Source organism: Nomascus leucogenys, chromosome 9, assembly GCF_006542625.1.
Source record: "Nomascus leucogenys isolate Asia chromosome 9, Asia_NLE_v1, whole genome shotgun sequence".
Classification (NCBI taxonomy): Eukaryota; Metazoa; Chordata; class Mammalia; order Primates; family Hylobatidae; genus Nomascus; species Nomascus leucogenys.
This window is the reverse complement of record NC_044389.1, coordinates 82209677-82232763: the sequence shown is the minus strand read 5'-3', so window position 1 is coordinate 82232763 and position 23087 is coordinate 82209677. Positions and strand designations below refer to the sequence as shown.

Here is a 23087-nt window from a genome sequence, read left to right as displayed (position 1 = left end):
GAAGGTAAGAAACAAGGTTTCCAGAATGTGCTTTAAAGAGGTTTATTTCTGCATAAGGATACTATATCTTCTGCTCACACCAATCTCACAAATTAGGTATTATCTGCATTTTATTGCTGATAAAGAACACACTTAGTAGGACATGGTTTGTTTGACCTTGAGTGGAGATCTTTAGGGGAAGTGTAGCAGAGGAGAATGTGAAGTTAAACTAACAGTGCAAATGAAAGAGATGTTGAAGTGACTGGTGATCTATATTAAGGGTAAGGGTGGGTAAAGAGGAAATTATGAAGGGACTGGTCAAGTGGAAAACAAGAATTGGTTGCAGAGTAGATCTTGATTTGTTCTTTGGTCTTTTCTGCCTTTGGACTATTTATTGTTTTGCACTCCTAAATTTCTCAAGTTCTGAGTTCTGATGCCTTCTCCCCCATTTCTAACAAAGCCAAAATAAATTTATCCGTCAATTTTCAGGATTTTTATTTCTGAGGAGATGTAGCACTGCAATGAAAATGTAAGATGTGCCATGAGCCAGGCTAGGCTGTAAAGCTGCAAGGACAAGCAATGATTCATGTCCTTAGATGTTTCTGGCTGGTGGGGAGGGCAGAGAGATGTGAAGGTAATTAACCCACAGCATGGTAATTTTAGAATAAAGGCAAGCAGAGGGTGCTCTGGAGCACAGAAGAGGAGCACTGTAAAAGAAGCTAGTGGGGGTGAAGAAAGGCTTCCTGGAAGATAATGATCCCTGATACCAGTCTTGAGGCATGAGTAGATAGCAATGGTGTTGGCAGCATTTCAGATGTAGGGAGAGGAGAAGGAGCACAATGTCGATAGAGACAGGTTTCACAGTGTGAGTGTGGGAGTAGCATGAGATGAAGACAGAGGCAAGCAGGGTCCAGGTGGGCCATGAAGACAAAGGGCATCATCAAAGGATGTAAAGCAGAGGTCACGTGGCAAGGCTTCTTTTTAAGAAAGATCTCTCTGGTCAAGGGTAGAGAAAAGTACTGCAGATATAGAAAGTTACACTTATTTTAATATAATTTGTAGCTGAATACCTTCAAGTGATTATTTTTCAAGTGTCATGATTACTATCCAGAATTAGTTCTTGATATTTATTTGGGTATTATCTTCTTTACCATCTGCCCAAATCGAGGTTTCTTATACCAGGAGTATTCAGCAAACAAGGAAGAGACAACAAATAGAAGAGCCTTCAGAATAATGAAGGGAAAAGGGTGTTGGAGAGGAACCTCTGCAGAGTCACAGTTCACAGAACAAACATAAATGGACTCTTGGACAAACAATGAGTGCTCCAATTGCACTGAAACTGAACAATGGCTCGTGTTGCAAAGAAGCACAAGTGTATTCTGTCTGTAAACTTCAGTCAGTAAAGGAAAAAAAGCTAGAAAAAATAATACACTGAGTTTTTATAGTAAAGGTGGAGAATATTTGTCTTCCATAGATAGTTGAAATATTAAAAAAAATATATTTTCTTAATATAAGAAAATTGTAGGAGAAAACAGTTTAGTAAACTACGTGAATGCAAATTTCTCTTTTCCATTCTACTACGAAGTTGTTTGGTTAACTAAGGACAGAGATTTAAGTTCCATTTTCTAAGTATTTAAAATCCTATTACTATTACATTGCTTTTGTTTGTTCGTTTTGAGACAAGGTCTCAGACTGGAGTGCAGTGGCGCAATCACAGCTCACTGCAGCCTCAACCTCCTTGACTCAAGTATCCTTCCACCTTAGCCTCCTGAGTAGGTGGGACTACAGGTGCATGCCACCATGCCCAGCTAATATTTTTAAAAGTTTGTTGTAGAGATGTTTATGTTGCTCAAGCTGGTCTCCAACTCCTGGGCTCAAGCAATTCTCTTACCTTGGCCTCCCAAAATGTTGGGGTTACAGGCATGAACCACCATGTCTGGCTGCATTATAATTTTTATGATCTACCCAGGACCAGATGAACTGAGTCATAGGCTTCAAATCTTACATTCCTTTCCAAGTTTTATATTCCAAGCTAGAATTTTTATGTGAACAAATACACTCTTATTAACTTTTATTGAACTTGATTGATTTTAGACAGTGAGAGAGCTTGTGGTCACATTGAAGGTCACTTACAGAAGGTGCTGTGGGCACAAGGTCATTTTCTGTTCTTCCTGTCTGCATTGCTGTGTGAACCCGGACAGATTCATAAATGGAGGGTTCTTCCACTTTTCTTGGGTAGGGATGTTTTAGAACCATCAGAGTGCCTGAATGAAGACGAAAAATATATAATCGAACAGTGTTCCCAGAAGGAAGGTCCAAATGCTAACTGGATAACTGTGGCTGGATTGGAAAGTCTTTTGTTTTTTTCATGTATTCCCTCACTCATTTTCTCAACAGTTATCAAATACCAATTATGTATAAGGCACTTAAGCTGGACACTGAGATATAAAGCATGATGGAGATGCTCCTTGGCCTCCTTGTGCTCTGAACTGGTAACAGATATGGTCGTTTAAATGAACAGGGTGATGAGACCAATGGCAGCCATGTGAGCAAAGCATGATAATCGTCCCCAGACTGCCTGAATAACCTTTCCATGAAAGGATTCAGGACAGCTTTCGTAAAGGAGGTGATATTTGATTTAGATCTTAAGTAGTTACTGCAAGTTTTCCAGGAAGGCTTTATGAAAGCCATGAAAACAAGACTGAACAAATGCACTGGGGCAGAGGAAGATCCACTCCATTGCCCTTATTTCCTATCAGTTTCAGAATAAACGTGTAACAAATCAGTGGATTTCAAAAAAGTGAGCATTCTCCCTACTCTCTGATACTACCCAATTAATGAAAGTAACCAAGCAAAGTCTTTGCATTACTAAGTGAACATGACCTGAACAAGCTGGTGTTCACAAGTGATTGCCTCCTTCCCATTCCATCTGGAGTGGGGAGCCTCCAGGCAGAAAAAGGGCTCAGCCCAGGGGGTCCAGGCATGGGGGGCTGGGGAACTTTGTTCCAAGAGCTCAGAGCAGTTCTGAGGCTATGTTTCTGACATTTCCTTCTTGAAATCCTTCCCTCAATCAATCAGTCAATCAGAAACTAGAAACTAACTACAAAAAGAGGCAACTTAAGGGGATTTTTTTTTCTTCTTGCTATGGTTTCTTGCTTTTAATTTTACTAGGGTCTTTTCTATAGCAAGCCTAAGATTGTACCAGACATGGAAGAGATGTAAAGAATTCAGCAATTCATTCAACAAATATTTACAGAGCTTCGCACTGTGCCAGGCACTTGTCTAGGTACTGGGAATACAACAGCACACAAAGGAGTTTAAATGCTCTTATGGAGCTTATGTTCTAGGTAGAGGAGACAGAAAAAAATTTAAAAAAATATTTTATGTGTGAGAAGTGTTATGGAAAAAATGAATAGGGCATGGTAAAGGGATAGAGAATTAAAAAGATGGGGTTGGGAGAGGGTGATATTTTACAAGGGTTATCAGGAAGGCCGTCTTTGAAAAGATTTGAAAGATTCTGGAAAGTATAGAACCTGAATTAGAGTAAGACAGAGAAAATGAAAAAGAAAAATATCTCCTCTGTGGTTAAAAAACACCCTAATGTTAATGATAAATCTACACAAAACAGGCCAGGCGCAGTGGCTCACACCTGTAATCCCAGCACTTTGGAAGGCCGAGGTGGGTGGATCACGAGGTCAGGAGATCGAGAGCATCCTGGCCAACATAGTGAAACCCCATCTCTACTAAAATACAAAATAAAAATAAAAATAAATTAGCCAAGCATGGTGGCAGGCACCTGTAGTCTCAGCTACTCGGGAGGCTGAGGCAGGGAAATTGCTTGAACTCAGGAGGCGGGGGTTGCAGTGAGCCGAGATCGCACCACTGCACTCCAGCCTGGGTGACAGAGAGAGATTCTGTCGCAAAAAAAAAAAAAAAAAAAAAAAAAAAAAAAAAAAAAAAAAAAAATCTACACAAAACAAAACCATTCTATGATACTTGAATACATAAAATGTCTGACTGCAAAAACAGAACTGTGGCTTTTGATACTTGGGCCCAGATAAGATGCTGCTGTAAAATGAAAAGCTGTTGAGAAAAGCCAGAAGAGGGTGTCTGATCTCGACCTCAGAGAAGAATGAAAGCCTCTGGCCCTTCCTCTTGCTGCCTCTCATTGGCATTGCAGCATTGGGATCACAATGAAAAACGGATTTTGCCATTATCAGAACGGTCCCATTCTTGCACATTGTCTGTGCTCTCTTTTGTCAATGTGATCTTCCCATAAGAACAGATCCAGTCATACAAGGAGAAGGGGCCGGCTACAGTTTTACAGTCAGAATGAAAGCAGCAGTACCTATATCAAGAGTAGCTGCTGTGCAGGCTCAGGGGCTCTGTGAACACAGTGCTCACATTGCAGATGCATGGTAAATTCAGTGCTGGCTCCCACTCCCAGTGATGTGCCTCATAGTCACTCTGGACCCTTGGAAAGAGCACTGGATGTACAGGCAGAGGAACAGGGTTCAATTGTCACTACCACCATTCAGTACTTATCAGCCTTGGACAATCATTACAAGCTTCTGCCCCTTTTCTGACTAGTGAGAATAATTATGCTTCCTTCAGAAGGCACCAAATAAATGTTTGTGGGAAAATGATAACATATTAGATATTATTATTCTTTGACAGAATATTTTTAAATCCTTAAATAAAATTTGAATGATTGCATCTTTGGGGACATGGATTTTGAAATCTTAAAAAAGATCTAGATGCAACATTCTGCTAGGAATAAAATTGGTGGTAGTCTAGTAATCACTACTTGTGATTAACCATAGTTAAATCGGTGCCTCTTAAACACTTTTACCTTACAGAAGAGGAGAGGGGAACTGAAGCCTTGGGTTCAAAGCAGCTCCCAAATTAGATACATTTTGAACTCTTATGCTTTATCTTCAAAGTTGATGCTTAATTTTCATTCTACTTCATATATTTAATACTTAATATGAAAACAATGCTTTAAATGATACTCCAGAAAGATGTACTTAGTTGATACGACCAGGCACACACTTCACTTAATAATACCTGTGTTAATTTTTTTTTTTTTTTGAGGCGGAGTCTTGCTCTGTCACCCAGGCTGGAGTAAAATGTCATGATCTCAGCTCACTGCAACGTCTGCCTCCCAGGTTCCAGCGATTCTCCTGCCTCTGCCTCCCGACTAGCTGGGATTACAGGCATCCACCATCACACCAGGCCAATTTTCGTATTTTTAGTAGAGACAGGGTTTCGTCATGTTGGCCAGACTGGTCTTGAACTCCTGACCTCAGGTGATCCACCCGCCTCGGCCTCCCAAAGTGTTGGGATTACAGGCGTGAGCCACTGTGTCTGGCCTAATTTTTTATTGCTATTGTAGCAAATTGCCACAAACATAACAGCTTAAAACAACTCAGATTTATCATCTTACAGTTCTGGAAGTCAGAAGTTCGAAATGGGTCTCACTAGTCTAAAACTGGCAAGGCTGCTTTCCTAGTGGAGGCTCTAGGGAGGATTCATTCCTTTGCATTTTCCAGCTTTGAGAGGTTCCCTCATGTCTTGACTTGTGGCCATTTTCCTCTGTCTTCAAAGCCAGTAACAGCCAGTCAGATCCTTCTCCTGCTGCCATCTTTCTGGTTCTCCCCCTTCTGGCTCCCTACTACTTATAAGGACCCTGTCAATTACAGTGGTCTTACTTAGACAATCTAGGATAATCTCCCCACCCCAAAGTTATCTGATAAGCTGCCTTAATTCCATCTGCAAACTTAATTCCCTCTTGCCATGTAACAATATATTCACAGGTCCAGGGAGACATGTGGACATCTTGTGGGGGCATTATCCTGCTACCACTGTATCAGTCCCTGGAGTTGAAATAGCCACTGGGGCCAGTTGTGCTGCAGGGTAAGGATCTCTGGGCTGGGCTGCTACCTGAGCCTGCAGTGCTCTCACCTCTTGGTATTAGACAGCCACAGCCTTTCCAACGTGTGCATTTCCAACCTCTGTGAGCCTCTTCAGCGCACATATCGGTCAAATTTATCTTTGTATCCCTACCACCTGATAGAGTTTCTGACATAATGAAGGCAGATGAGTGAATGAATTAATGAATGAATGCTACAGTAATGCAGGCTTGAACCAGGAAAGAGCTTGGGATGAACCAGCCTCCCAGGTCCACAATTCTCCAGGCCTGAGGCAAGAAAGGACAACAACCTTAGGCACAGCTTTTCAAATCTCTATTGGAGGAACCCAAATTCTATTTTGAAAACCTCCTCTAAAGTTTAATTCAACAAAAGTGAAACAAAGGAAAATGGTATTGAGTCAATCAGGAGAGTAAAACTGACTGTAGATTGATTTTAACTAGTAACCCCACAAATGAGGCTAAACTAAATTGCGAGATGAGGAAGATGACAAAGTACTTATAAAACGGCAACTTATGCTGATAAAAATCTGGTGTCCTAAAAGACAGTTCTCCTTAGCTGACTATTCTTGCCCAAGGAAGAGCCAATATACAGACTTCTTGGCATGGCTGTGAGGCTTAATGATTTCCCCTTCTGCAGAGATTGTACCTCCCAGTATACAGAGATAGGTTCCCTACAACCATGTAATACCTCCAGACCTGGCGTGGCCTTCGAACACCTGACCTGGTCACACTAATTGGATTCACTTCTTGGGGATCCACTTAATTGCTTCTCTAGAGAGAAGGTCCACCAACTTCAATTTCTGAACTACATGAAGTAGACTATTGTTTCCTGCCTTTGACATGAAACCCGGTTTCAGAAAGGCTGAGTGCAGGTACACTTCTGAGAGGATCAGAGCTGAATCAAGACAGACACATCAACTGACTGAAAGCCTCAGAGTTGCCATGATTACTAAGCCGATTCCTTGTTGTCTCTTGGTTGTTCAACTTGCCCTTAAATTCTGGGAGGGTATATTGTTAATATCCTTTTAAAAAATTCTGCTCCTGGGCCAGGTGCGGTGGCTCATGCCTGTAATCCCAACACTTTGGGAGGCCGAGGCAGGTGGATCACGAGGTCAGGAGATAAAGACCATCCTGGCTTTACTAAAAAAAATACAAAAGATTAGCCAGGTGTGGTGGCATGCTTTTGTAGTCCCAGCTACTTGGGAGGCTGAGGCAGGAGAATCCCTTGAACTTGGGAGGCGGAGGTTGCAGTGAGCTGAGATCGTGCCACTGCACTCTAGCCTGGGCAACAGAGTGAGACCCCATCACAAAAAAAAAAAATTCTGTTCCTATTCTCCTGTTCTTGTACCCTACTCACTTAAAAACAAAATCAAAAACAAGACCAAAAAAAAAAAAAAACCAGCTAGCCAGAGTTGGTTTCTGTCATTTCCAATCAAAAGAAACTTATCAGCTGGGCGCGGTGGCTCATGCCTGTAATCCCAGCACTTTTGGAGGCCAAGGGGGTACATCATGAGGTCAGGAGATCAAGACCATCCTGGCCAACATGATGAAACCCCATCTCTACTACAAACACAAAAATTAGCCAGGCATAGTGGCGCATGCCTGTAATCCCAGCTACTCGGGAGGCTGAGGCAGGAGTATCGCTTGAACCAGGGAGTCAGAGGTTGCAGTGAGCCGAGATGGCGCCACTGTAATCTAGCCTGGCAATAGCGTGAGACTCTGTCTCAAAACAAACAAACAAACAAACAAACTTATCTACTGTGGCTACCACAGACTCTTAATACTTTGCATCCAAGGTCCAAGATAGTGCCTCAGCTCGGGAAGAAAGGGACTCTGGGTTACTGAGATTCAGACCAAATGAACTCCAGAACTCAGCTGGGAGATTTAGAAAAAGGCAACAGGAGGCAGGGGTAGCAGAGCAAGAAGAGGGAGGAAGACCAGTAACCACAGGCCTTGGAAACTTGGCTGTAAGTTTCACTTCAGTTTCTGAACTATGTAAAAGTGACTATTGTTTCCTGCCTTTGACATGAAACCTGGTTTCAGCCATGCTTAGTGGAGGTACGTTTTTGAGATGATCAGAGCTGGACCGAGGCAGGCATTTCCATTTACTTTGACTGAATGCTAACTTACGGTTATGTGTAAGAGTTACATATATAACTGCATGCAATAATATGAAATTTCATTGAAGGACCCTTTATCTTGTATTCCAGCAGGAACTCAGAAAGAGAGTAAGAACAGTCTCAATTCTTAGGCGTTGGTTTGGTATCTGAAATAGAGTGTAGCACAGGGTACACAAAACTCCTAAAGAAAAACTTTTGTTTAGAGTGTTTATTTTATGCAATGAGGTCAGTGCTTATTCATCAGGTACCCCAGCTATCCTGTAAGGTGTTTGAAGGCAAGAATAATATCTGATTTATCTTTCTATGTTATCAGTGGCTCACAGTGCCATTTCACTCAAAACATTTTGTTGAATTAAATTAAAATCAGATCATGTCCATCCATGTTTCATTACTGCCCTCAGGTTCAGAAAATAAGCTCTGCAACTGGCATAATGAGTTCCTCTCTCCCCTCCTTCCAATGAGAAGTAGATTTATTGGGGTTGGTGGGAGAGAATAGGGTTATTCAAGATCTTTTTCCTTCCTTCTTTGCCACCTGCTCTGCAAATTGACTTTAAGCCCTGTTCATTTACATGTGAAGGGGTTTTAATATTTAATTTCCAGTCTCATAGGGTGAAGTGCACTGAACTAGGAGAGACATACCAGTTAGTCAGTGTAAGAGAAAGTTCTGTTCAAATATCCAAGTCAAGTCACTCTTTTTGGAGTGCTCACTTGATTCTACCACTTATATGAGTCCACTATGGAACTAGATTAAAGTTTGAAAAAGGGGACATCACAAACATTTGATAAATGCAAATTCAATTGTCCCTAAACTAACTATTATTTATCAAAGAACATACAGCTTTTGCATAGAATCTGATGGAATTAATAACCATAAAAGGGTTTTATTAAATATAAATAATAATTATTGAATACTTATACTATGCTAAGAATCATTCCAAATGTCCTGTGTGCCTAATTTCATTCAATCTTCACAATAAGTCATTAAAGTATGAGCTACTACCATCTAATCAGTTTCATAAGATGATGAAACTGAAGCTCAGAGAGATTATGTAACTTGCCTGAGGAGACACACAGAGCCGGCAAATGGCAGAGGCTGGAGTTGAAACTTAGAATTCGTGTGTTTACTCATTATAGCATAATTATTCTCAGCCTCTATCTAGTCACCATGGAAACCTCTAGGGCATGTGAAATACTGTGCTGTATTGTGGGCAAGAGTTGACATGTATAAATCAAAGTTTGAAGAAATTGATTCTTTAGGAGGCAGCTTGAGAAAGGAGATGTGAGTTTTTGCTTCCCCATTTCTAACCAGGCCTCAGTTTCTTCATTTATAAAGGAAAAATGCAATAGTCCTTGAGCTCCCTTTCAACTCTAACATCCTGTAAATCTAATTAAGCATACAGGCCCAAATAAGGGGAAAAAAACATCAAGAAGCTTCGTTACCAAATGCTTGTACTGCTTCCTGTAAATGTACAATATTCATTTGAAATACTTTGTTCCTGCTGTCGTTTGATCTTACCTTTCATTTTCCCTTTCTTTCAGTTTCTCTCTCAAGCTTTAAATTTTATTTTACCTTGTTGTACTTAGATAGGCTGTTTGATATCCTTGCTGAAGACACATGACTAAGATGAGCCTGCATATTTGGGGGGATGTTTTCTTTTCAGCCTTTTTATGTTTTAAAGTTTCCTCTGGTATAATTTCTGAAATAGCAATTCATGTAAATAAAATGGGAATAACAATAAATACAAAGGCAGAAGTTAAAGTTGATTCACACTCTTTAGAACAATAGGTTTACTTCATGTACCAAACACATTATTATAGACTTTAAAGAAGAGATAAAGAAGAGACTGAGGGATAGGACTAAGACATGTGTTACAGCCCTGCCATATTCTACAATCATTCTACTACATTACTGTGGCAGGAATTCTTCCAAATTTATTAAAGGCCACGCTGTGCCATGGCAGCAATGTATTGCAGTGTCGCTGTGGGACCAGTTTCAAGAGATAGCAAGGTGCATGGAAAGCATCTATGCTTCAGGACCAGGTTAGCCCAGATTCCAATCTCAGCTCTGAATTCTTCCAAATCCATTTAAGGCCACGCTGTACCATGGCAACAATGTATTGTTATTGTGGGACCAGTTTCAAAAGATAGCAAGGTACATGGAAAGCATCTACGCTTTAGAACCAGATTAGCCCAGATTCCAATCTCAGCCCTGATGTTTACCAGCAGTGAAAACTTGGGCAAGTGACTTAAAACCTCTGAGTTTTCATTTCCTCATCTGAAAATAGCACCGTTGTATGCATTATTGTGGGTGGTTGAGATGAAATAAGTTGATGTAGGTGAATGCCTGGAACCTAGCAAACACTCTAAAAATGCTGGCTTAATTCCCTTCCTCAGCTGCTTTTTCCTTTTTCAAACAAAACTCATCTATAAACTGAGAACATTTTGTATTTTTGGCAAACATAAACTAAGGAAGTTTGGCAAAATTCTAAGTTGTTACAGCTGTTTTCTGAAGAACCACCCAATTCTCAAATTAAAATTAATTTTAACCACATTATTTAAAAATACCACCTGAGTGGTGTCACAAAATAAAATAATAATAGCGGTAGCTGTCGTCAAAAGATTGGGAATCCCCATATCAAAACAAAAAGAGAAATGGAGATTTGACATTTAGAAAAAAACCAGATGCGATCTTTAAAATTGAGAACCAATTACTATAAAGGGTAAGCACAAACATAGAACTTGACTTGTATTATATTTTTTTCGTGCCAGTTAAGTGATTACAGTCACAATACAATATAATAAATTATACATGGCAATTTCATGTTAAGAATTATTGAAATATAAACAAAAGGTAATGGTAAAGGTAATTTTTTTGTTCTAATCATATTTAGACATTTAAGCATAAAGATAAATGCCATCTACATTTTCAAGACTATATATATGAAACTTAGCTAATTACAAGAGGCTACAAAAAAATTAATAATGGACCAAACATATTTATACTAATAAAAAAGTTTCTCAGTTTTTTAAGTCTATTTGAGTTGAGTTTAGAGTTCATGCACAGACATGAATATGTTTTATTTGATATCCTACTATTGAGACAGAAAAACTCCAACCAGCCTGCCCACTGAGGTGAAGCCTTAGGAAGTTCCTGTCCTTTGCAGTGGGGAGGAGCCTAGCCCCTCCTCTTCCTGTGAGGAGCATAGAATTCAAACTGCTGGGCAGGAAGTGCTCTAGCTTCCCTGTTTCCTGCTTTTCTTTCTTTTCATCCAATAAAACCCTGCTTCACTCACCCTTCAAACCGTCTGCGAGCCTAAATTTTTGTGGCCGTGGGATGGAGAGGGACCCAATCTTTAGCTGAACTAAGGAAAAATCCTGCAACACTATCACAAATGAAAGGCAAATTCTGAATTTAATCATCACTGAGCATACATGCAACACAAAACATCAAAACATCATTTCAAATTATGTTTTCATAAACTCTGAAAATTAAAATTGTCAAAAGTTTGCTAGTTTTGATGTTGCCATGCAAAAAACTGCAATGCAGGCATTGGAAATGGGGCATCCAACATGACATATTGTGGAAATGATTAGTACTTATGTTTTCAGGTCCTGGGACATAGCAGGAAGCAAAGCTGACAAAAGTCCCTTTCTTCATGGAGCTTACACACTAGTGTGGAAAAAAAGGTATTTTTTTTTAAATAAGTGAATTATATATGTCAGAAGGTAAAAGGGCCATTGAGAAAAATAAAGCAAGAGAGTACATTGTATATCTCTATCATGTATTTGGGAAATTATTAGGTTTTGAGAACTGGAAGTATCTTAAGAGTGTTTATGGGTATTGATAAAAAGAAATTAGAGTGAACACAAACTTTAATGGAGATTAGAGAGATGAAATAGAGATTATGGCAAGGGAAAGGGAAATTATCATAACATACTCTTAAAGTTGGCAAGAGGCTTAGATGTTGCTTAGGAAATCCTTGCTTTTCAGATTAGCAAACAGAAATCCTAAGAGCGTAAAGAGTAGGGAATAGGAAAAAAAGATATCTTAAAATAGCATTAATTCCCTTAGGTGAACATTTTTATCTATTTTGAGTGCAAAAATTTTCTTATGACCCAAAATCAAATATTCTGTGTTTCACTCTACCAAATGCATTATATATAACTGCAAGGCAAAAGTGTAAAGTTTTGGTTATTTGGATATCATTTCTGTTGCCCTCAAAGGTAATGCCACTTGTGCCAGTAGATACATGTATTATAAGAAAGTCACTCTTTTAATAAACTTACCCTCTAGGCCCTGCAGGGTGAGGCTGGGCCTGGGTGGGGTCTGGCTGACAGGAGTGGCCTGAAACATCCAATTCTAGTCCTTGTCATTCTGGTAATCTGAAGTTGAGAGCCCTGGGAGGGGCTTGTCCATTGTGTGGACAAATGCTTTTCCTGGTGATGTTAATCAAACATAAACTATAAGAAGTATTTGTACTTCATCTGATGGTGAACATGAAACCATTAGCCTGAAGATCTTCTGATCACTGGGAGCCAATACTAGGAGCCCATGCTTAAATGAACAAGAAGAAAAAGGCCTATTTTTAGAAGGTGGCATGTCAGTTTCCATTCACCATTCTTTATAGTCTGCAGTGCTGACTCCGTAACCTCGAGGACTTTCTGGGCTTACAAGTCATCATGACTTGAGCACGTTATCTTGTTTCCCAAGGCCTATTACTCCCAGAGGGGCAAGATTTGAACACTCATCTGTCATGGGTTTTGCCTGTTGTTCCTAGCCCTGATGGCTTTCCCTTCATCTGGCTGGGACAGATAAGAGGAATAAAGCTAGTGGACTCTAACTCAAGGGCTGGAAGCCAGCAAGTCAAGTGCATATCCATCGGCACGAGGGGCCGGAAGCAGGAATTCAAACAGCAGCAAATTCTTTGTTGGGTAATGAACAGAACAGAGGAGAGGCAGTGGAGAGGATAAAAATATTAGGTTCCTGAGTTATATTGTAATAAATAAAATGGTAATTGTAGTCAAGATAATAATACAGCAAGTTTGAGTTTTAGAGAAACTACTGTAGAAGTCTGGATTACAAATCCTTACAATCCCTAATGCATTAATCATAAGGCTTCTTTACTTCAAAACAGTGTATTTAAAAGGAAGCTTATCATTGTCCCAAATGCAATATCAAAACATCTTTATTTTGGAGCATCCTTAGGTGATCCTCTTGCCTGATGATTGGATCAGTGCCAGAAAGGTTCGACCAGAAAGCACTGCCTTCACTTTGATCTTAAATGTTTTGAAATCTGCCAGTAGGCAGAATATGTATCTTTTCCCTAACTTGGAGAAGGCCCAGGAAGGAGCACAGGGAATGATCAAAAAAGTTGAAAACAGAGTCTAGGAGAAGAGTTTAAAAGAAGGGAGCTGTCTTTGGCTAGAGGAAAAAGAGAAAGTAGAAAAATGACAACTCTAGTGGCTTTGAAGACTACAAAGAGTTCTTACTCATAGTTATCCATTTATTCATTTATTTATTCACCCAAAATGCCCTGCAGTAGGCCAGGACCTGGCGGATATGAAAGACAAAAATTAGAGGTACACAAAACAAAACCCTGGCTTTAAAAATCTCCTCTCCATGGCCAGTGACCAATAACTGAACAAAATCAAGTGTGGAATTGGATGCAAGGAGGAAAGGAGACTGAAGTGAAGGGATTTGAGAAACTGAAATGCTTGCCAAGGCCAAGGTAGCAATGGAAATAAATACACCTCCACTGGCCATTTGTTCATGAGAATGACTGCTTGTTAAATGGTGAAGTAATTTTCAGGGTTGATTGGGAGAATTTATACCAGGAGAAAGATGGAAAAAAAGGTTATAGCTTCATTTTGTAGTTTGGATTATTCTATCTTAGGCTTGGTGTGGTCAGTATAAAGCAGAGCAACTATTTTCTAGTTTCCGCTGTGTACTTCATGTATACTAGACACCGTGTGAGTCACATCAGGGACTATCCATGCCACATAAATAGCAGAAAAGACAGAAGCCAATGATGCCATCTCTTCCCACCACACTGAAGTTAACAGAAAGCCCACTGGCAAGTTTGCCAAGAAAACATGTATGTACAAATTCATGGTAACTGGTTGTGTTATTAAGTCTTGAGTTCCTCTTGTGCCACAGTTTCTTGGAATTTCCTAGTCTCTGATTAACTAAGATTTATCATTATTTAGGACAAAAGTGTTGTGATTCTATATCACAAATACAGGGATGATATTTTACTTCATTAAAATAATATAAATAAACAAGATGTTCAATCTTAGATAATTCAAGTGCCAAGATAGACTGTTTTTTGTGTTTTTTTCTTTAAACATGAATTTTTTTCTGGTTTAATTCTCTAACCATTCAAACAGGAAAATTCAAACTTTTCCAGCCATAGTTAAGTATAGCTTAAAATTTTATTTAAAAAACCTTGACAATAGAAACAGAATTTTATAACTTAGGAGAGCACTTCTTAGTTAATATTTTCAATATTCAGTGATCTCTGTGAACATTTAAGTGGGAATTTTAGTTTTTAAAGTGCTCAAAATTTACTTCTGTGGGTCTCATTCATATGCAAACTGCCTATACCTGAAATTATGAGTAATCAAAAAGTCATTTTTACCTTTGTTCTTTTTGTGTGTATTGTATATGTTATTTTAAAATGGTGAGCCGATTTTAAAGAAATTGTGTGCTTTTAATCAATCCATTAAGTAAGTAACAGATTCTGAGAAAATATCTACTTTATACAAAGTACATTGTTTTCTCCTGAAGATAATACTGAAATATAAATGACAACTATGACATTCTTTAATTGAAATCTGCCTTGTCTCTCCTCCATCCCGAAACAATATTTCATAAGTCAAATGTCTGCTCATAGCTTACCTGTCTCACTTCCAATCAAAGGCTGATTTGCAAAATGCTTGACAAAATCCTTCAAAGATGAGAATTCATTAAAACCAAATTTAAATGAATATCCAGTATATTCAACGTGAAAGTGTTTAACAGAATCTTTGGCCCTAAAAGGGAAAAAGAAGTGTTTAATATTATTTAACAAATAAATATCTTGTTGAAGGGAAATATGATCTTAGATGTTAGCATCACTATTAACCCTTTCTAAGAGCTGAGAATTAGGTAATCATTGAAACCACTGACAATTTTAAAGAGCATCACTAGTTTCTTCTGGCAGAGTGTGCTCTTTTCAACTTTTATTAATTAATTAATTAATTTATTTATTTATTATTTTGAGACAGAGTCTTGCTCTGTCACCCAGGCTGGAGTGCAGTGGCATGATCTCAGCTCACTGCAACCTCCGCCTCCTGGATTCAAGTGATTCTCTGGCCTCAGCCTCCTGAGTAGCTGGGATTATAGGTGTCTGCCACGATGCCTGGCTAATTTTTGTATATTTAGTAAAGACTGGGTTTTGCCATGTTGGCCAGTCTTGTCTTGAACTCCTGACCTCAGGTGATCCTCCTGCCTCAGCTTCCCAAAGTGCTGAGATTACAGGCATTAGTCACCACGCCCAGCCTCAACTTTTCACTCTAATGGAAGACAAGAGACTGTTCTCCCTATCTACTCCTAGACTTACCAAAAGAGTCCTTGAACATTATGCTGCTAAGGGGCATGAGTTTAAGAAGGGCAGAGAATAGGAATGATAGAAATGACATGTGACACCCTCACCACACTCTCCTCTGCCTTGGGCTTTTCTCCCTTGCTTGTTTGGGAGTCAATCAGAATTCAGCTCTGTTGCTTGATTAGTTATGTGAGCCCAGCCCTTTTCCTCCCATGCATGTTCCACTGCCTACTGAATAAAATATCAAATTTTCTACATTGTCATTTTCCACTTCATTTTTGAAATGAGGCAGAGTATTAAATTATATATATATATCTGCCTCTTCACTTTATTTGACCCCATTCTATCTTTCTAGCCTCACTTCCTGCTATTCCTCTCACTGCAGCCCATGCTACCATGTTAGCATGCATCAGAATCTTCTGATGGGTTTGTGAGAACCCAGCTTGCTGCCACCTCCACCTCCACCCCTGCAGATTCAGATTCAGTAGATCCAAGATGGGGCCTGAGACTGTGCATTCCTAGCATGTTCTTAGGTGACACACCTGGTCTGGGGACCACACCTTTAGAACTGCTGCCCTAGTCCAACTGGACCTACTGCTCTTCAAGGAGTTTCCACTTCTGTCCCTTAGTTCATACTGTTCCTTTTTCCTGAAACGGTCTTTCTCTTTGTCTCTGCTGGTAGAAATCCCAGCCACTCATTAAGTTGCAGTTCAAGTACCACCTCCTCTGTCAAGTATTACATGATAATTCCAGCTTAAGTTAATTGCTTTTTCCCTTCTGAACCACCTAAACACTTATCTTGCTTTCTTTTGTGTTATTTATCAACCTCTACTTTGTAGTATGTTATTTGTATGTGGTCTTTTTGGCTCTGTGAGGCTATAATTCCCTGAAATAAGGTATTTGAATCTTCTACAGCAGGGGCCCCTTATCCTGGGGCTGCAGACTGGGTACCTGTTAGGAACCAGGCCGCACAGCAGGAGGTGAGCAGTGGGTGAGCAAGCACTACTGCCTGAGCTCTGCCTCCTGTCAGATCGGTGATGGCATTAGAGTCTCAGGAGCCTGAACCCTACTGGGAACTGCACATGTGAAGTTCCTATTGGGAACTGCACATGTGAAGCGATCTAGGTTGCACACTCCTCATGAGAATCTAATGCCTGATGATCTGAGGTGGAACAGTTTCATCCTGAACCCCCGTTTTCCACAAAACCAGCCCCTGGTGCCAAAAAGATTGGGGACCACTGTTCTGCAGCACTTACCAAAGTGGCTGGTGCAGAATAAATGCTTTCAAATATTCATCATTAAAAGAATGAACAAATAAGTGAATATTTGTTCATAAAACAAAAATAGTCATTCTCCTGAATTAGTCTGTGGTTTTTGTCACCTCTGCTGGTCATTTTTTTAATAAGCATTCTCCAGTGCTTGTAATGAAAATCAATAATTTATTCTTTATTTTTTATGTATATGAAATATGTGTCATTGATTTATAAAAAGCTTATGATCTAATTGCTCAGATGAGACATACATAGGTGAAAAGTTAATTCACTTTTCATTTTTGGAAGATTCATGCCAGGGGTCCCCATCCATCCCCCTGCCAGCCACGTAGCAAGAAAATGAGTGATGGGTGTGCTAGCGAAGCTCATTTTTATTTATAGTGGCTCCCCATTGTTTGCATTCTCAATGAGCTCCACCTCCTGTCAGATCAGTAGAGGCAATAGATTCTCACAGGAGCGCAAACCCTATTGTGAACTGCACATGCAAGGGATCTAGGCTGTGTGCCTCTGATGTTAATCTAATGCCTGACGAACTGTCACTGTCTCCCATCACCCCCAGATGGGACCACCTAGTTGCAGGAAAACAAGCTCAGGGCTCCCACTGATTCTGAATGATGGTGAGTTGTATAATTATTTCATTATACATTACAGTGTAATAATAACAAATATAAAACACACAATAAATGTAATGCACTTGAATCATCCCAAAACCATCTGCTGCTTCTCCGGTCTGTGGCAAAATTGTCCCTGGTGCCAAAAAGGTTGAGGACTTCTGATGTGTGCAATAAAGCATCTACAACTTAACCATTAGATGAACTTTTAACATTTGCTGTTGAGCAGAGAAAGCACAATTCTTGTTGCCACTCAAACAGAATTCCATCTTGGATTAATATTTTTTGCATCTATGTTATTCAGAAAATTTATAAATAAAATATAACAGGGTGACATGAGAAATGTTAATGAATATGCTTTTTTTTTCCTCTGTGACCCCTACTTACCCCATCACCCTCTACCTGTTTAGCACACCCACTTCAAGTAGGCCTGTAGATTTTCACTATTCCAGGAATAGGAGCTGTGGCAGGAAGCATTTTAAGATGATCCCAAATCCCAGCCCCTGGAGTACACACACTTTATCCCGATTATTCAGTCAAAAACTAGTCTACGTGCTACTGGGAAACGATTTTGCAGGTCATAAAGTCCCAAGTCAGTTGATGTTAAGATATGGACTTTATCTGAGTGGGCCTGAACTAATCACATGAGCCCTGTAAAACAGAGAGTTTTCTCTGGCTGCTCACAGAAGAAAAAGTCAGGGAGATGTGTTCTGGCTGGCATGCAAGAAAGCAAACACCCATGTGGTAAACAGCCACGGGTGCCATGTGGCAAAGAACTGTGGGTAGCCTCTAGGAGTTGAAAATGGCCCCTGGCTGACAGCTAAAAGGAAAATGAGGACCTCAGTTCTACGGCAGCAAGGGAATGGATGAAAAAGAATGAAGAGGAAAGGAGAAAATGAAGGAAGAAGACACTAAATGCCAGATCAGAGCCACAAGCTTCTCCAACACCTTTATTTCAGCCTGGTAGGACCCTGGACAGAGAATCCAGCCAGAAACTGCGAGATAATCAAGTTGTGTTGCTTTAAGTCCCTAAGTTTTTGACAATTTGTTATGTAGCATAGAAAATGAATATAGAAACAAGGCCCAGAGCCCAGAGAGACAATGTGAATGCTGCTACTGAGTTAGTGACCAGTAGTGACCGTATAGACTGGGAAAGAAGTGAGAAAGCCTCTGAGGCCAGATTAGCTTGAGGGACTGCACTATGAAGGGAAGAGTGACTCTCCAGGGTATATGGAGGTGCCATCAGAACAGTAACACAATAACAGTTTGAGTCTAATGGGTGGGTGGCTGAGGGAAATTTAATGGAGTCCTTACATCCCCTGCCTAATCCATGGAGAAGTGCCTAAAAACCCAAGAATACTTGCTACATGTCAGTGGAAGCCAGAGTGTCAGATCCTGACTGAGAACCAGACGCCTCCCCTGACTACCAGAAGCCTGGTCAGCCTCTCTGATCTGGGGCGCCAGCCAGAAAGAAGGGGGTGTGGGGTGGGGAGGACCTGAAAGAGCTGGACAATGACTGCATTTGGCTGTATGAACCTGGTGGGGACTGGATTAACTTTCTTACCATTTGGGAGAAATGGAGACTCAATAAGAAAAGCTAGCCCACTATAGGAAAAATTTTAAAGTTGCAATATTGCCTCCTTGAGGTTGTGACTATGAAAGCTGTACAGTCATAAATCATTCTGCACTTACAGAAAAATCAAAGAAGAGTGAAAAGGACACTGAGCCAGGTGTCAGGAATTTGGATTCTGGCACTGCTTCTATTGTTGATTTTGGAGGTACCAGACATTCTACCGCTTTGGGTTTCACATTCTTCAACAGCCCCATGAAAGGTTTCTATCAAATAATTCCTCATGTCTCCTCCAGCTCTAACAATTTTTTTCCCGCTAATGAATGGAGCAGGAATGTTTTTTACACCCTCATCATTTAGAGTTTGGAATCCTTTAACCTGGTGGTCCAACAGGAATTGGGAAGTTTTGCTGTCTGGCAATTTGAGTGATGATAAAGTCAGTAAGTGACAGAGGAGCCCACGCTGAAGCCATAGAGCCCTGAAGCACCTTACCTCACAGAGAGAGAGAACAGCCCGGTGGTCTCATTGCTGTCCCTCAGAAGGTAGCTGCCATCACACCCATTTGAGAGGAGAAGAGCTTCGGCAGCATGGCGCGTGAGGTTGCCGTGATACCACCTAGAAAGGAGGGAACAGCGCTTTCACTCAGGCCAAACCATGGCATGACTCCCCCTGCACTGGCTTTTCCTTGCAAAGATTACCTAGCAACATTCTTCAAGATAAGTAGCCCAGAGACCCAGCTCTCAGTCACAACATCGGGACAAGGAAATCCCTGGGTGGGGCTGAAAGGAGAGCACAGAGTTCACTAATAGTAGTGTGACATGGGTTGAATTGTGTCCTGAAAGTTATGTAGAAGTGCTAACCTCCTAGTACCTCAAAATGTGACCTTGTTTGGAGACAGGGTCTTTACCAAGTTAAAATGAGGTCATGGCTGGGTGTGGTGACTCACACCTATAATCCCAGCACTTTGGGAGGCTGAGGCAGGCGGATCATTTGAGGTCAGGGGTTCGAGACCAGCCCAGCCAACATGGTGACACCCCGTCTCCATTAAAAACACAAAAATTAGCCTGGCATGGCGGCAGGCACCTGTAATCCCAGCTACTCGGGAGGCTGAGGCAGGAGAATCACTTGAACCTGGGGGACGGAGGTTGCAGTGAGTCAAGATCATGCCATTGCACTCCAGCCTGGGCAACAGAGTGAAATTCCATCTCAAAAAAAAAAAAAAATGAGGTCATTAGGGTGGGCCCTAATTCAATATGACTGGTGTCCTCTTGTAAAAAGTGAAAATCAGGAGACAGACTTGCCTACGGGGACAATAGCACATGAACATGATGGTCACTTCCAAGCCACAGGAAGAGGCCTGGAACAGATTCTCCCTCACGGCCCTCGGAAGGAACCAATCCCGTTGACACCTTGATTCCCGACTTTGAGCCTTCAGAACTGTGAGGAAATTGATTGATTTCTTATAGTCAGCTGCCCAGGCTGTGGTTTTTTGTTATAGCAGCCCTAGCAAACTAACACAGTGTTGCTTTGTAATCAGAATTGCTTTTTAAAGTCCAAGTCAAAATACCGTAAGAATAGGTTTTACCAATTTCCTTCTCCTTTTTTTGGTCTCTCACACTCTTTTTCAAGTGTGGTACCTTTTCACGGCGAAACCTCTGAGCTATAATACTAAAGTCTATTGTCATGAGTGAAACAAAGCCGGATGGAAGGAATTATAATATGAAGTACACGCCGCCAAGTTCTGTTTCAGCCTGACAAGTATCTGAAGAGCTAGGGAATGCTCAAGGAGATTCAAACTGATCTTTGTGTTTTAGAAAAAGTAATACATATCTATGGTAAAAAAAAAATTCAAATTGTCCAAAAGAGACATAGCAAAACATGTTTTCTTCACCTTTGGCCGTCGGGCTCCCTGTTCCTTTCCTAGAGGACACCATGGTAACCATTTTCCTGTGCTTCCTCTTAAGAGATAGTCTACACATTTAGAGGCATTGGATGTGTACCTCCACTCCTGATTGTACAAACATACAAGCATTTTTTATTATTTTTATTTTCTAGGCATATTGCTCTGCACCATCTGTCTTTTCTCCAACAACAGGTCATTCACATTATTTTAAACGATGTCAGAGTCATACAATGTGATGATTAGGATTGTGGCCCCGGGGGTTGCTTTGCCTGGGTCCCAATCCAGGTGGTACCTCTTACTAGCTGTATGGCCTTGGACATGTTACTTAACCAATCTGAGCTTTGGTTCCTCATGTTTAAAATAGTATGACTAATAGGCATACGGCACAGGCCAGTTGTGAGTCCTGCACACATTAACATGGGTGAGATGTGCTCCATAAAGCCTGGCAACTAAAGCAGTGCTTAGTATGTGTTAATTGCTACCAGAAAGCCATTGAGATCCACAAAGCTGTAACTTTCAATTTACCTTCTGTGGCATGATTTTCCTGTTGCTCAAATATAATTTTTGTTACTTTTTATTTAGATCAGATAACAGAAAGCTAGATAGCAGAGGCAGTTGCTGACTGCTAGGGACCATAGTTTAGGCCAGTGAAGATGAAAGAGAGACAGGCAATTATACAAATAATGTCAGTGTGATGAACTGAATGCTATTAAAGAAGTGTGTATAGTGTAAAAAAGCTTTGAGGAATAGCCCTATTCTGGCATTAAGGGATCTTGTTGTCATGAACCACACTGGTATCCACTGAGACATCCCTGTGGCATAAAATTTTAGCCTGAGTAATAAAGAGTAAACGTAAGTGCACCTGTGGAAGTTTTTACATAGGTCTCCAAGATACCTATTTTCTAAATCTGCATTTCCTAATGCATGTTTCTTAGCATATTTTATCTTTGGGGCAGAGAGGCTTTCATCCTATATTAGAAATATATTTGCTAGCTGAAAGCAATGGCATGAAACACATTTTATAAGAATAATCACAGAGCTATTTACCCAAAGCAGCTCCATTCATTGAACTGATTCCCAGACAAGTTCAAATCTGTTCACTACAAAATGCTTTCAAAGAACAATTGGAAGAATTATAAGTGAAGCAATAAAAAATTTCAAGTTCAACTGAAGCCAAAATTCTAATTCTTTTTGATAGGTGAAATTTCCACAAGGTTATAAAAACTTAGATATATTTTGCCACTAATTAACTTTATAATAAACATTTCAGCATAAGTTTCAGTTTGAGCCAGCAGATTGTTTATTTAAAGCAATACTTGATTCGCAAAATTCCAAAACATTTAAAGGATTTGGACATTCCTTTGGATTCTTTTCAATAGAATTGGAAGTTTGTGTTTAAAGCATTTATAGAATTCTTTTGACATCTAATTATAGCCTGATAACAATTTTCGCTAATAATGTTTTAATGATAATTTAAAAAACAATAACTATATACCATAAATACATAAGAAATACTTGAGTATAATGCAAGAAGAATCACACTATGCTGCAGTCTGGAAAATTACTGGAGACTGCAATTCTTTGGTGGCAGCTTTGCTTGAGTCAATGTTGCCTTTCCAGGAGTTTACAGACTCCAGGGCCTGGGCAAGCCCATTATAGAGCTTTCCAGGCAGCCACCTACATTCCATGATGTCAATGGTGCAATAAGGATCCTCATTCCCCAAATAGCTTTTCCACAAAAACCTAAACTTCCCCTTTCAATTGAGTTAAGCATTCCTTTCCTGGAACATTCTGATGAGCATTTCTTCCAGGGGAGTGAATATATATCCTAATGACATTTTGTATTCTTTATAGAAATATGTCCACCTTTGATAAGGATGATTCAAGACTGTGTCCATAAAAGTTAAAAATAGAGTTAAGTTGGTAGTTTTCCCATAATCAACCTTTTCTGCCTTCAATCATTGCTTCAAATCTGTGCAAGGCATTGTGCTAGGCAGGTCAAAGGGAACAAAAATAGAAAAGCCTCAGACTGGGTGACAAATAACCATTAATCTAGTCAGGAGAATAAGACAAGCATATTGCAAACTATATCCAAGAGAGAATAAAGTACCCAAG

At 40.1% G+C, this 23087-nt stretch overlaps 1 protein-coding gene across 2 annotated transcripts in view; it reads right to left on the bottom strand.

Moving 5' to 3' along the window:
- The window catches only part of DAPP1 (dual adaptor of phosphotyrosine and 3-phosphoinositides 1), a 55610-nt gene that overhangs the window by 14642 nt on the left and 17881 nt on the right, over nucleotides 1-23087 (bottom strand). For both annotated transcript variants that reach the window (XM_030819167.1, XM_030819166.1), the window contains exons 2-4: nucleotides 19562-19684; nucleotides 14930-15063; nucleotides 2113-2243 (exon numbers count right to left, since the gene is read on the bottom strand). In XM_030819167.1, coding sequence (XP_030675027.1) covers nucleotides 2113-2243; nucleotides 14930-15063; nucleotides 19562-19684 — 388 coding nt within the window. The remainder of the gene's footprint in view (nucleotides 1-2112; nucleotides 2244-14929; nucleotides 15064-19561; nucleotides 19685-23087) is intronic.